The sequence below is a fragment of the Asparagus officinalis genome, chromosome 4, assembly GCF_001876935.1.
Source record: "Asparagus officinalis chromosome 4, Aspof.V1, whole genome shotgun sequence".
Classification (NCBI taxonomy): Eukaryota; Viridiplantae; Streptophyta; class Magnoliopsida; order Asparagales; family Asparagaceae; genus Asparagus; species Asparagus officinalis.
In genome coordinates this window covers 28,490,888-28,503,998 of record NC_033797.1, presented here as the reverse complement: position 1 = coordinate 28,503,998, position 13,111 = coordinate 28,490,888, and the positions used below count along the sequence as shown (strand labels likewise).

Here is a 13,111-nt window from a genome sequence, read left to right as displayed (position 1 = left end):
ATTGTGGCATCTGTTCCTGTTCCGCCTCATCTCCTACTGTCTTCCACTGCGATATCGTTTGCCGACGAAGCCCCGACTATTTTTCTCTCTCCTCCAGCTGCAACCGGTACCCTTTCTCCTTCTCATTGTTTTCTAGGATAATAATTTGCAAGTAAACTTTGTTCTTTATAATTAATAGGATAACTTATAAGCCGTCATTTATCATCACTGAAGGATGTAATGATGTTCCGTTCTTTTGGCTGTGTAGGCTGTTATTCCTAGATCTAAGTAAAGAAGAATTTTGTTTTTTTTTAATTAAACGTTCATTACGAAAAAAAAATATATTTTTCCTTCTACAGTTCTTTTATCTACTAATTAAAGAAAATGTATTTTCTCTCTCTCAAAAAAAAAAAAGACCGAAATGTATAGATTCTGAAGTTTTGATGTATCTGGACTCGTACCATGGGCGCAATGTATCTTCGTATGTAGAAATTAAACCCTGCTATTGGACCAACGATTTCGTTATCGGCTATATGTGAGAGTGATTTTATTGAACCTTTTTGGACATGTAATATACCCATTTCTTGAAAATAATGTAGACGGTGGTTTTTTAATTTAGTTTTGGGTTTTTGGGCTGCATACCCCAAATCATCAATCCTCACTTCTTTCATTTATTAAAATGCCTATAAATCTTATTGTTTTGGTTTACGTACTCCGAACATTATTAAGTATTAAACGGTTAGAGGGGATTGAGGTAGAGAAACCCAAAGTTTAAGATTCTCGAGATAATATTGATGATTGAGATGATTTAGGAGGCTATGCGGTGAGGGGAAAAAAAAAAAAACCTTACCTCTAATTTTCACTTCCTTGCTATTAATTTTGTGAGTAAATGCTCGGTCTAAATTTGGTTTAGTACAGTGTTAGGTGGAGCGCTAAATCTGAGATTCACGGGCAAGGCGGATCCAGAGCCAGGGAGGTGCAGGAGGACGGACGGGAAGAAGTGGAGGTGCGCGAGGGACGCCGCGCCGGATCAAAAGTACTGTGAGCGACACTTGCACCGGGGTCGCCCTCGTTCAAGAAAGCCTGTGGAACACAGAAAACCCAGATGCAAACCTAGTATTAATACTACTGTTGACGTTGCTCCAGCTGAGATTGCAGCTGCTGCCGTTGTGAAGTCGCCACCTGCTGCCGCTGCGTCGTTTGAGTTGAATCGACCGTTTCAGACAGTGGAGCCAAGGTACTCTGTTTACGTGACTATCTTGATTTCATGTTTTAAGGAGATTAAAAAAAAAAAAAATACAAAAAGTTCCATGGAGGTCTGTTCTAAAAGTACTATTTGAGACGTGTGACATAAAAAAGAGAACATCTCCTCTCTTTCAGCGAAAATGGATCCCGTTGCTGCTACATTGAGAGGGCGAGGGATAATGTCTGAACAATCATAAACATCACAAGATAAATCTCGGTCATTGTGATTGATTACTAATACAACTATGCTATGTTCTTCGTGAACTTTTGCTATTTGTCAATTTTCGTTTCAATAGAAATCGTAAATTTGCTTTAAATATTATGCGCGGTAATGATTGAGGAAATATTTTGTGCTTGACAGGTTTGGACGGCATCCGAGTCCAGTGTTTCATTATGTCTTATTTAGACTCACATTTTTCTACTCACAAATAATGAGGACCCGTTCTAATTCGCAGTAGTCTACAGGCCCATAACTAAATGTTGATACTGAATTGTGTATCTAGACAAATGTGTTAACAAATCGCTGATTATAGTATTCAAGACCTGAACGGTAACTTGTAGAAATTAAGTCCCAAGTGGCTGTGGATTGCGGTATTTCCTATTAAACTTGAGCTGACAACAGATGTTTAGTATAGATTTTGCTGTTGTGTTAATTGAGTTTGATTAATTCTAAAGCTAATTAACATATTTCTTTTCAATTTTTTTCCTGAAAAACAACAGAAGCCAAGACTGGACTAAAAGCTACTCAGAAAATTACTCTTCAGACATGCAATCAGATATGCAGCACTATGAAGAATTGCCCAATTTGAACTACACCGACTCCAATGACCACTGGAGATCATTCCTGAATCCAAACCCCTCTTCCTTGGATGAAACCAACAACGCTGATTACAGTGAGCCACCTAGGAGATTCATCGATGCTTGGTCAAGCGAGAACATCTCCGCAGGCACCACCAGCCATGCTGATGACTCCTCGGTTTCCGCCAGTGATAAACTTCCTCTTTCAACCTTAACCTTGTCAATGTCGAATCCCATTGAAGATGAAACCAAAGGTGCTATCAAGTCTCTATCCCTGCACTGGTTGACCCCTAATTCTACCCCCGGCGGTCCATTGGCAGAAGTTCTTCATTCCAGTAGTAATCATAAGAACAACGCTGAGTTTATTGATTTGATGTGGGGGAGTTGTTGCAGGAGTCGAGAGGTTAGTCCCAGAGATAGCCCGCTGGTCTCTTCGCCATCTGAGGTTTTGCAGAAGGCTCTTGTTTCGCTCTCAGATAGCAGTAGCAGCAGCAGTCCTACTTTTGCTGCAGCATCCAGGTCGGATTTTGCCTTCCAGTGGATGAATCTGAACAAGTAAAACTTGCACTATGCCAGGCTTCATTTCTTAAGTTTCTAACTCTTCCGAGTGTCCATTTCCTTTTATATGTTTGTAATTGAAGTTAACCTCTATGTTACTAATGAAAAATGGAAAGTGAATCTTGAAATTTCTCAAATTTAAGAGGCTCTTATTCTTCATTCTTTTCTTTTGCCATTTTATTTAGATTTATATAACATTCACCCATCTAAAACAAACATGTATGTGTTGTAAAATCGAACAAGAACAGTGTGCATCGGCTTTCAGCCTCCTTGTACGAGTCATTTCTTTGTTGTACGCGTACAAACATGTGCATCAGTATACACTTTCCCTGGACGGCAGAAATAGCCTTTCTCGGGTGCACAATGTAGATCTTCTGAGCATATGCATAGCCCTTCGAGAGCGCATCCTTTTCTAAATATGCTAGTCGTCCCCCTGATGCCAAGAATTTGATCAGTCCACTCGTTTGAGAGCAAGCCTTGAGGATCATAAGCATCCTTCACCTTGAGAAATTCCCTTCTCTTTGTAAACTTATTAATCACGCCATCAAATGCCAGGTTCCGATTCTTACCCCAATGTGGAATGCCTCCATATTTGAACAGCGCCATCTGTTCAATCTCTTCTAGCACATCTTCATACAACCTAGGTCTCATGGGATCATGACTTCTATAATAAGTAATGTCGAAATCCAATGAATCTTCTTGTTTGCCCATATAAGCAGTCGACGACTTAACATATCGCATAAGGATGCCATCATACAGTTCAACACTGCATAGAGATTTAGGTTGCAACTCTCGAAGCTTTTGGACATCAAGAATGAAGTCCCTCACCTTTGACAAACCGATGCTAACTGTTGTCTGGTGGAAGAAAAGACTGCCCTTGAATCTTGGATCCCATGGGCATGCAGTAAGTAGTCCATCCTCAAGGCTATTGAGGCAGGAACCCGAAGATTGCATTCGGTTCTGAAAACCAATGACTGGGTAGCCTGTGAACAGGACTCCATTATTCGTCAGGCCAAAGTTTGCTGTCACTGTAACAGAGTTCGTTAAGAGAGAATCAGCACACTTTCCATCTGCGTTGCTTATTGCCTCCAAGGCCTCCTCTGTAGCCAAATATCACCAGAAATCAGAAATTTTAGCTCAGTGTGTATTATTATCTGCAACAATGTAACTTTCTGTGTATATACCTGTTGCTCTTATGAGAGAGGTGGCTAGTGTTGCTGTGGAACGGAACCCAATGAAATTGTAGAGGCCGTTACCGGTGGTGTTTATGGGCACTCGATCGTCGATTCGATAGATGACCTTGCGTTGAGCTGGGTACCATCTGATATCTGCGAACTCGTGTTCGTTACCGAAATTTGGTGCTTTGTCTGATAAGTCTTCGTCGTTCTGCTGAATGTAAGTGATCGATCGTTTGAAGAGGGGTTGCAACCTTAATGTGACCTGTACAAATTTAGAGTGCAAAGAGTTCTAGAATAGGAATTAAGTAAACCCTTCAATTTCAGCCCTTTCGTTAAAAAACAAGATAGGAAAACTTTAATATCCGAAAATAGAATAATCTTTCTGACAGATTCAAAATAAAAGACTAGAATCATTTAAAAACGAAAAATCCTGGAATGCTTAAACATGAATAATTAAGACTCTTTAAGTGGCTGGGCCAAATTTAAAGCCCAAAAACAAAATGACACAAAATAGTTCAAAACACGACCTCAATAACAATCCAATATATTGGATATTTATACGTGAGTATAGTCTCACATCAGATAGAATAAGAAAGAGTGATAAATTTAAAATAGGAGTTGGGTCAATACTAGCAGATATAACTTTTGGGTTAACATTAGTTCCTAACTTTATTTAATGCCCATTAACTCTCAGTCAAGCCTTATCAGAGAGATAGAGCCTTATCAGAGAGATAAGGTGGTTGTGTCGAATGCACGGATGATAGTTTAGACCGTGTTAGTGAATCACGTGAAAGAGTTGGGTCAATAGCTAATAGCTAAGCTTTAAAAATAGTTTATTGCCTCTATTTAAAGCTCATTAACTTCTAGTCGGACCTAATTACTCCCCTAAATTTAGAATTTTGGCCTTAAAAGAGCTTTCTTTAAACTACTATATCACCAAAATTAGATATTTAATAAGTTTAAGTGCGCAAGTGTTCCTATTTTGATCTGCATTACTTCAAACAATTAATATAAATTTTTTTGGATACATAAATCACAAAACTGGTTCAAGTGAGATTTTACTAGTTTTCTATGGTTTAATTTGCTTTATGTTGGATTTTCAAGCTAGGATAAACGGGGAGGTAACATTAGTTACCTCCGATTTAATTTTGTTATATGGTGTCTGTTCCAAGCTAAGATAAAAGAAGGATTACTGGAAGAAGCGGGTAACTAACGTAAAACCAAATCAAATCTACATAACATAAAATCAAATCCATATAATATGATTTCTATAGAATATTGGCTAGAATATACCTGTTGAGAGGAAAAAACAAAGCAACTTGATATAGCCGACTAGAAAAGTTTAAGCTATAAGCTTGTTGCTGTATTTATCAGTTTTTTAATCATACATTCATCTCCCCCATTTAAAGGTGCGAAGCGACGGGATTAAAAATTCCATCGAGAAAGTGGTGGGTAACGGCCAAGAAAAAAAAGGAAGGAAAGAGAAGAGTAGCGTAGAAGATTTGGATCCCCATGTCACTTATGTAGTAAGTAGATTTAGTTCTGTTGGGCACAGAGTCACGTCCTTACGTCGCGAAAACGATATAACCCGAGAGAAAATCCTAGCTTTTGTTTTCACAAAAGCTCAAATCAACCTTTATGTTTCTGTTTCACGAAGGAAACAAGAACAGAAATGAAATATCTCAACAAAGTGAGATAAATATCTCAACAAAGTGAGATATACACTCTTCCTCTCATCAGTTCTAGGACTGACTTGTCGAGCGAACCTACAAGCAATAGCTAACATCCATAAAAACAATAAAGACACGAGATTTATGTGGTTCTGCAAAATTGTCTACGTCCACGGAGAAAGGGGAGGGGAGATTCCACTATGAGGAGAACACCGACGACTTATACAACCTACAAGCTCGACCTAAAAAAAGAAGCTTTGATTTTTACCCCAAAAAAATTGTCCTCTCTCTTGTAAAATCCCTCCAAGCTCTTTTTTTTTTCTCTCCTCAAGATCTCAGATGTAGATCTCTTTATCCGCCGCTTAAACCCACTATTTCACCTCTGCAGCCGAAGAACCCTCTGTCGTTTCTCACACAAACCCTAGGAACATCTCTTCCTATTTATAGGAGAAAAATCCAGGCCAAAAAATCGAAACTAGGCCCCACAAAAGCCTGCTGCCAAGACTCCGCGAGACTGTGGGTGTGGACCCCGCGAGACACAGAACGTGTCTCGGGCACACACGTTCACAATTCTCCACCTCATACATCATTTGATAAACATCAAATTTTGGACGAATACTAGATAAACATCAAATTTTGGACGAATACTAGAAGAACACCGCGAATATCACCAGAGAGATTTGAAACACCAAACTAGGCCAAAACTAGGTCAAACCAGCTACGCCACTATACCGCGGCTGCCTACGTACCCTCCACCGGGATCAAACTAACCGTAGTTTTGCTATTGTTCTCCATATAGTCGTCACCTCACCCTATAACCGCCCCGAAGGGCCATGCCCTCTTGGGTAATTCAATACGGGCTGATATGAAGCAAGTCCAAGCAATGCTTAAACTTACTACCTATCACCATATTGGTTAACATGTCTGCTGGATTCTCATTTGTGTGCACCTTCATGAGAGAAATATCACCTTCCTCTATGACATCTCGCACAAAAATGGTACCTGACATCGATATGCTTGGTACGAGCATGATGAACTTGATTCTTCGCCAAGTGAATCGCACTCTGACTGTCGCACTACAAGTTCACGCTCTCCTGCTCAATCCCAAAATCGTCTAGAAGACCCCACAACCACAATGCTTTCTTCACTCCCACCGCCATGGCCATGTACTCGGCCTCTTTAGTAGAAAGTGAAACTATAGCCTGTAACATCGATCGCCAACTAACTGGAACCTCATGTATCCTGAATACATAACCAGTAGTAGATCGCCGTCTATCTAGATCACCCGCATAATCTAAGTCCACAAACCCATCAATCTGACATGTATCTCTACTAAAACACAGATCCGTATCAACGGTACCCTTCAAGTACCTCAGGACCCACTTCACCGCTTCCCAATGAGTCTTTTCCTGATTCGCCATGAATTTACTGACGACATTGGCCGCCTGTAAAATATCTGTGCGTGTACACACTATTGCGTACATCAAGCTGCCAATTACACTAGTATAAAGAACACGCTCCATGTGTGCCTTCTCTTCCGCTGTAGTGAGAGATTGTTTACCTGAAAGCCTGAAGTGTGGAGCTAATAGAGTCACCACCGACTTAGCACTTTGCATCCCGAACCTCGTGATCACCCGTTCTATGTAGCCCTTATGACTCAAGAACAATCGTCGATTCACCTGTTCTCTCCTAATCTCTATACCCAGTATTTTCCTTGCAGCACCTATGTCCTTCATCTCGAACTCTTTACCAAGTTGAGATTTCAGCCTATCTATCTCCACTCTGCTCTTCGAAGCAATAAGCATGTCATCCACATACAAAAGGAGATATATAATCACCTCTACGAAGCTTTCAAATGTAAACACAACAATCATAATCGCTTCGGGAAAACCCATGCTTCAGCATGAAGGAGTCAAATCGCGTGTACCACTGCCGAAGAGATTGCTTCAGTCCATAGAGTGACTTCCTCAAGCGACACATATGATTCTCCTTGTCCTCAACCTTGTAGATCGCAGGTTGATGCATGTAGATCTCTTCATCCAAGTCTCCGTACAAGAAGGCTGTCTTTACATCGAGTTGTTCCAGCTTAAAATCACCATAAGCAACAATACTCAATAGTACCTAAATAGAAGTGTGTTTCACCACCGGAGAAAACATCTCATTGTAATCCACACACTCTTTTTGTGCAAACCCTTTAGCCACTAGCCTCGCCATGTACCTTGTACCACCGAGCTCTGAAGGATCTTCCTTTCTCATATACATCCATTTACAACTAATAACTTTTTTTCTTACGGGTAATGGGACCACCTTCCATGTTTGATTCTTCCGAAGAGATTCCATCTCCTCCTTCATCGCAGTCAACCAACTCTCACTATCTCTATCCCGAATAGCTTCCTTGAAGGAGGCCGGCTCATCATCTTCCACCAAGAGTGCGTATTCCACCAAATTAACCTGTCCATAGTGCTTCAGGGGTTGATCAGCCCCCAGCTTTAGTACCTGCTTATATGCTCGCATTGACCTAGTGGAAGCCAAACTATCCTCGAGCTACTGTTGTAGTGCTTGTGTATTCTCTTACTGAACCTCTTCATGCTCAAGCTCATCATCTACCTGATTTCTCACTTGAACATGACTAGAACCTGGTTGGTCTTTAGGTTTTATCTCAATAACCTAGGACTTTAAAGTCCCAACAGTCCCAACACCGTCATCCTTGGGCGCTTTAGCAATCATAGATTTCTCATCAAAGGTAACATCTCTGCTGATCACGAACTTCGAATCTTCTGTACACCAAAGAAGGTAGCTTTTTACACCCTTGCATATCCCAATAATATAGCCTTCTTAGCTCTCACGTGAAGCTTTTCCTCGTTGACGTGATAATAGGTGGTGCACCTGAAAATCCGGAGCCTCTCATAATCTGCTATGTTCCCCTGACCATACCCTATAGAGTGTATCACCATCCAATGTAGAATGTAGAGAACGATTCACAATATAACAAGTTGTAGCCATTGCTTTTGCCCACAATTCCTTGCCCAATCCAGCATAATATCGCATACTCATTGCTTTCTCCCGTAATATTCCGTTCTACTGTGGTGTTGACCTAACTGTTCAGTTTCGATCAATGCCCTCATGATCACAGAACTCCTTGAAGGCACCATCTGTGTATTTTGTACCGTTACCAGTTCTTAGTGCTTTCAATTTCTTCCATGTCCTGTTCTCAACCATTGCCTTCCACTTCTTAAATGTCTCGAACACCTCATTCTTATACTTTAGAAAGTAAATCCAAGCATACCTAGAATAGTCGTCTATGAATGAGACAAAGTATCTGGAACCACCCTTAGAAGTTGTCTGAGCCGGACCCCAAACATCCTTGTGCATATAGTCTAATATACCTCTGCTTTTGTGCTTGCTTTTCAAGGACTGGACAATGTGCGCCTTTCCGTACACAAAATTCTCGTAAAAATCTATGCAAGTTTTTTTTAGATTCTTTAGCAAACCCTCCTTATCAAGAAGATCCATACCCTTCTCTGACATGTGCCCAAGCCGCCTATGTCATAATCGTGCGTGCTCACATGGGTCTCCACCACTTCCTTCAGTTCCAACCGTTGCATCTCCCGTCACCGTCGTACTTGAGAGAGTATAAATTACCGCGACGAACACCTTTCATCACTACTAGGGAACCCCGAACAACCTTCTTCACTCCGTTCTCTGTAATACTCCTGCAACCATCGGAGTCCAATGCACCAACTGAGATAAGATTCTTTTGCAAATCGGGAACGTGTCTCACATCCGTCAAGATTCTGACCACTTCATCATGCATCTTGATATTGATATTACCTAATCCCCATCGTTTTACAAGCATGATTATTCCCCATCAATACGGTTCCACCATCAATGCTTCTGTAGGTAGTAAACCACTTCCTATTTGGGCACATGTGGTAAGAGCAACCTGAATCAAGAATCCACTTCTCGGAGATATCCTCGCTACCTGTGACGACATAACATTCCTTCTCGCTCCCTTCCTCTGAAACATAGCTCGCTTCTTTGTTGCCTTCTCTCCTCTCAGTGTTGTTGATGTTCTTCTTCCCACATACTCTCTTATTTGGACAGTCGACCTTGAAATACCCAACTTTACCGTATTTGAAACACAATCTTCCCGCAAGAGGTTTTGATTTAGATCTAGACTTTTCTCCCTTGCATTTTCTTCGCTCATTGTTCATTCCTCTAGCAAACAATCCTTGCGCTTGTTCTTTGCTACCACCAATAGTCATGTCACTGATTGCAATCTTTCAAAAGTCATCCGCTAGAAGTGGCGTTCTAGTCTCATCCATCATCAAATTGTCTTCCATAAGCATCATTTTTTGCACCAGGTTCTCATAAGACTTCGACAGAGATAGAAGTAGTAGAAGCGCCTGATTCTCGTCTTCAATTGTCACATCTATGTCCTTTAAGTCTGATATGATCATATCAAACTTGTTGATGTATTCCCGGATTGATGAGCCCTCCTCCATCTTGCAAGTATACAATTTAGATTTCAAATAGATCCGTTTCGTTAGACTCTTCGTCATGAAGGTGCTTTTTAACTTCGACCACACGCCCGCAGCCGTTTCCTCTCCATCTGCTAAGAAAGCTACATCCCTTTCAAGGCAAAGGATAACCGACGCCCGTGCTTCCAGATCCAGCTTCTCCCAATCCTCATTAGATATATTCTTATGCTTCTTCTCTTTTTCAGCCAAAGTCTTGTGCAATTTTTGCGAAATCAACGAGTTTTTCATCTACATCCTCCAATAGGAAAGATCATTCTTCTCATTGAACTTTTCGATCTCATACTTTCCAACTTTAACTATTTTGCTAGTTGGCGTCATCCTCCGCTTGTATTAATAAATCCGTTTCTCTCATAAAATTGCCGAGCACCACCTCAAACCAGAAGCTACACCACTCCCAATCTGAATAATAGCTCTGATACCAAATGTTAGACGCAGAGTCACGTCCTCAAGCCGCGGAAGCGATAAAACCCGAGAGAAACCCCTGACTTTTATTTTTACATAAGCTCAAGCCAACTTCTATGTTCCTGTTTCACGAAGGAAATAAGAACAGAAGTGAAATATTTCAACAAAGTGAGATATACATTCTTCCTATCATCAGTTCTAGGACCGACTTGTCGAGGGAACCTACAAGCAATAGGCAACACCCAGAAAAACAGTAAAGACACGAGATTTATGTGGTTCGGCAAACTTGTCTACGTCTACGGGGAAGGGGGAGAGGAGATTCTATTATGAAGGAGAACATTGACGACTTGTACAACCCACAAGCTCGTCCAAAAAAAGAAGCTTTGATTTTTACCCAAAAGAAATTGATCTCTCTCTTGTAAAATCCCTCCAAGCTCTCTCTTTTTCTCTCCTCAAGATCTCAGATCTAGATCTCTTTAGCCGCCGCTTAGACCCTCTATTTCACCTCTACAACCGAAGAACCTCTCTGTCGTTTCTCACACAAATCCTAAGAACATCTCTTCCTATTTATAGGAGAAAAAACCAGAGCAAAAAATCGAAACTGGGCTTCACAAAAGCCCGATGTCAAGACTCCGCGAGGCAGAGGACGTGTCTCGCTTGTAGGTGTGGCCCCTGCGAGACACAGAACGTGTCTCGGGCACACACGTTCACAAGTTCCCATCGTTCACAAGTTCCCATCACTTGTTAAGCATGGAAGTATCGGCCTAAATTAAAGTACTCGAAAATAAGGACAAGTAGCATAGCTGCATTAGTAAATGGACAAACAATCATGTCAAGGGCAAGTGCTACAACAATAAAAACTGAGCATTGATTAGAGGGCTTTTGCTTATGAACCCAAAGTTTTACTCCCATTTACACAAAAGAGCACCTAGTTCCATCTGTCCCTGTCAACTAAACCCAAAATATAGAATAAAAAGTGCATAACTACACACAACATGACTGTACATAAGTACGCAACTATACATCTGCTAGCTATAAACCTTATAGTCTGTAGTTATACACTGTGTAATCTATAGTTTGGGTTTAACGATTAGTATTTTCTATGTCCTGGGTTTCTATATAGGAGGATATAGAACTCGGTGAGGTATTTTATGGTAAATAATGTGAGCAAAACTTTGGGTCTACAAAAAGCCCTCACGGATATGCAGCATGGTCATAAATTCAAAGTCACGCCTTTGAGTCAAGCAGCCAATTGCCCATTCTTCATGAGAACTGTTATAGTATTTTCATTCGTCAAAGTACGACCCTTTGCCAGTTACGGATACGTGTCCCCTTGCATATACAACTCAAACCAAATTGATGGTCAAACAGCCAAGAATCCCGACGTAGCCCAATCGACATCTCTTCATGTTGACTCGAATGACGGTACTTGTCGATCCTCTTGTCGAAGGCGACTCGCAACGAGCCCACTCGATCAGTTATTCAATGCCTCGCGAGGTCATCTCGAAAAGCGTTACTTCTCAGCGAAACTATAGGACGACTTCAGCCTCGAGTCTCTCCCACTGAAAGCACGTTAGTATCACATTTAATGCGTGACAGACGCCATCATGCATCTAGCTCCAATAGTCTTCATGACTCATCGGACCATGTCAGCACTGCCATGCCTCAGATTACTTCACATTTAATGTTGAGGTGATTTCTCTTCCGTTCGTCGACCGGCACGTGTAAAGTAGGTGCTGACGCAGCCGCCAACCCATACTTCTTCACCGCCATCCTATGCTCGGCTGAAATTTTCATTCTACCCTTCCATCACCACTATAAAATAGAGGTACAATTTTCAACAGAAGGAGACTTTTGACATTCTGGATTCTGGTATTGAATAACTGCTAATTATATTGCACTACACACAAGAACTTATTAGAGTTTTTCATTTCCCCACTCAAGTTCACCAGCTAACTTGATCGTCGGAGGTATAACGGGAGAATCAAGCCCCGTTCTCTCACGAGTTTCTACTTTATGCAGGCTGAAAGCAACTCTACTCAAAAACAAATATTCGGAGAAGTGAGCGGCCCCTCATCAATCTCATCCTCGAAATATTTGACTGTTTGGTTAACCATCATCAACAAGAACCAAAACCGGTAAAAATTTAATCGTGTAGAGATTAAGTTGATTGCTAAGTTAAATCTATCATTTCCTTCCCGCTAATAACAGACCCCTGTTCCAAGGGCCTATTTAGGTCTGTGTTTGGATCCCTTCCTTTGCAAAGAAATTCCTTCATTTAATCCAATATTCATTAATGTTGTAGAGAAAACGTACAATTTGTACTAGGTATTACCATTTGGCGAATAACCTTTCATCCTGTTGAATCCATGAACAATATTTTTTTAATTTAATTTATGAAAATCTTAAGCCATCAATTAGTCAACTTTTGCTTTTCTTAAAAACCAGGAATATGTTTTAACACCGAAAATTCACCAGGCACAGGCGAAAACAAATTAGATTATGCTACAGAAAATTGAATTTAAGAGAACATAAATCCCGAACTTACTTGAGAAATAACCCCAAGGACACCCAACGAGACCTTCACTGCATCCAAATCCGGGTGCCGTCCATCCAGAACCCTGACCTTGGCATAACCCTCGTCGGCTGAAGCTGGCGTGACGATCCTCAGACCGACGACATATTCATGCACCGCACTCCCCTTCCCCCACATCGAGCTCCCATGAGCTCCCGTGCCCAG

The 13,111-nt window shown here is 41.1% G+C and overlaps 2 protein-coding genes across 2 annotated transcripts in view; one reads left to right on the top strand and one right to left on the bottom strand.

Moving 5' to 3' along the window:
- Positions 1–2,717, top strand: part of LOC109838406 — a 4,926-nt gene extending 2,209 nt beyond the window's left edge. Inside the window, exons 3-5 of the mRNA XM_020406856.1 lie at positions 1–106; positions 898–1,216; positions 1,945–2,717. Coding sequence (XP_020262445.1) covers positions 1–106; positions 898–1,216; positions 1,945–2,581 — 1,062 coding nt within the window. The 3' untranslated portion in view covers positions 2,582–2,717. The remainder of the gene's footprint in view (positions 107–897; positions 1,217–1,944) is intronic.
- The window catches only part of LOC109837064 (probable L-gulonolactone oxidase 6), a 10,987-nt gene continuing 619 nt past the window's right edge, over positions 2,744–13,111 (bottom strand). The window contains 3 exon segments of the mRNA XM_020405148.1: positions 2,744–3,680; positions 3,765–4,020; positions 12,920–13,111. The exon segment at positions 12,920–13,111 is cut by the window's right edge and continues 16 nt beyond it. Of these exon segments, the coding sequence (XP_020260737.1) occupies positions 2,860–3,680; positions 3,765–4,020; positions 12,920–13,111 (1,269 nt within the window). The 3' untranslated portion in view covers positions 2,744–2,859.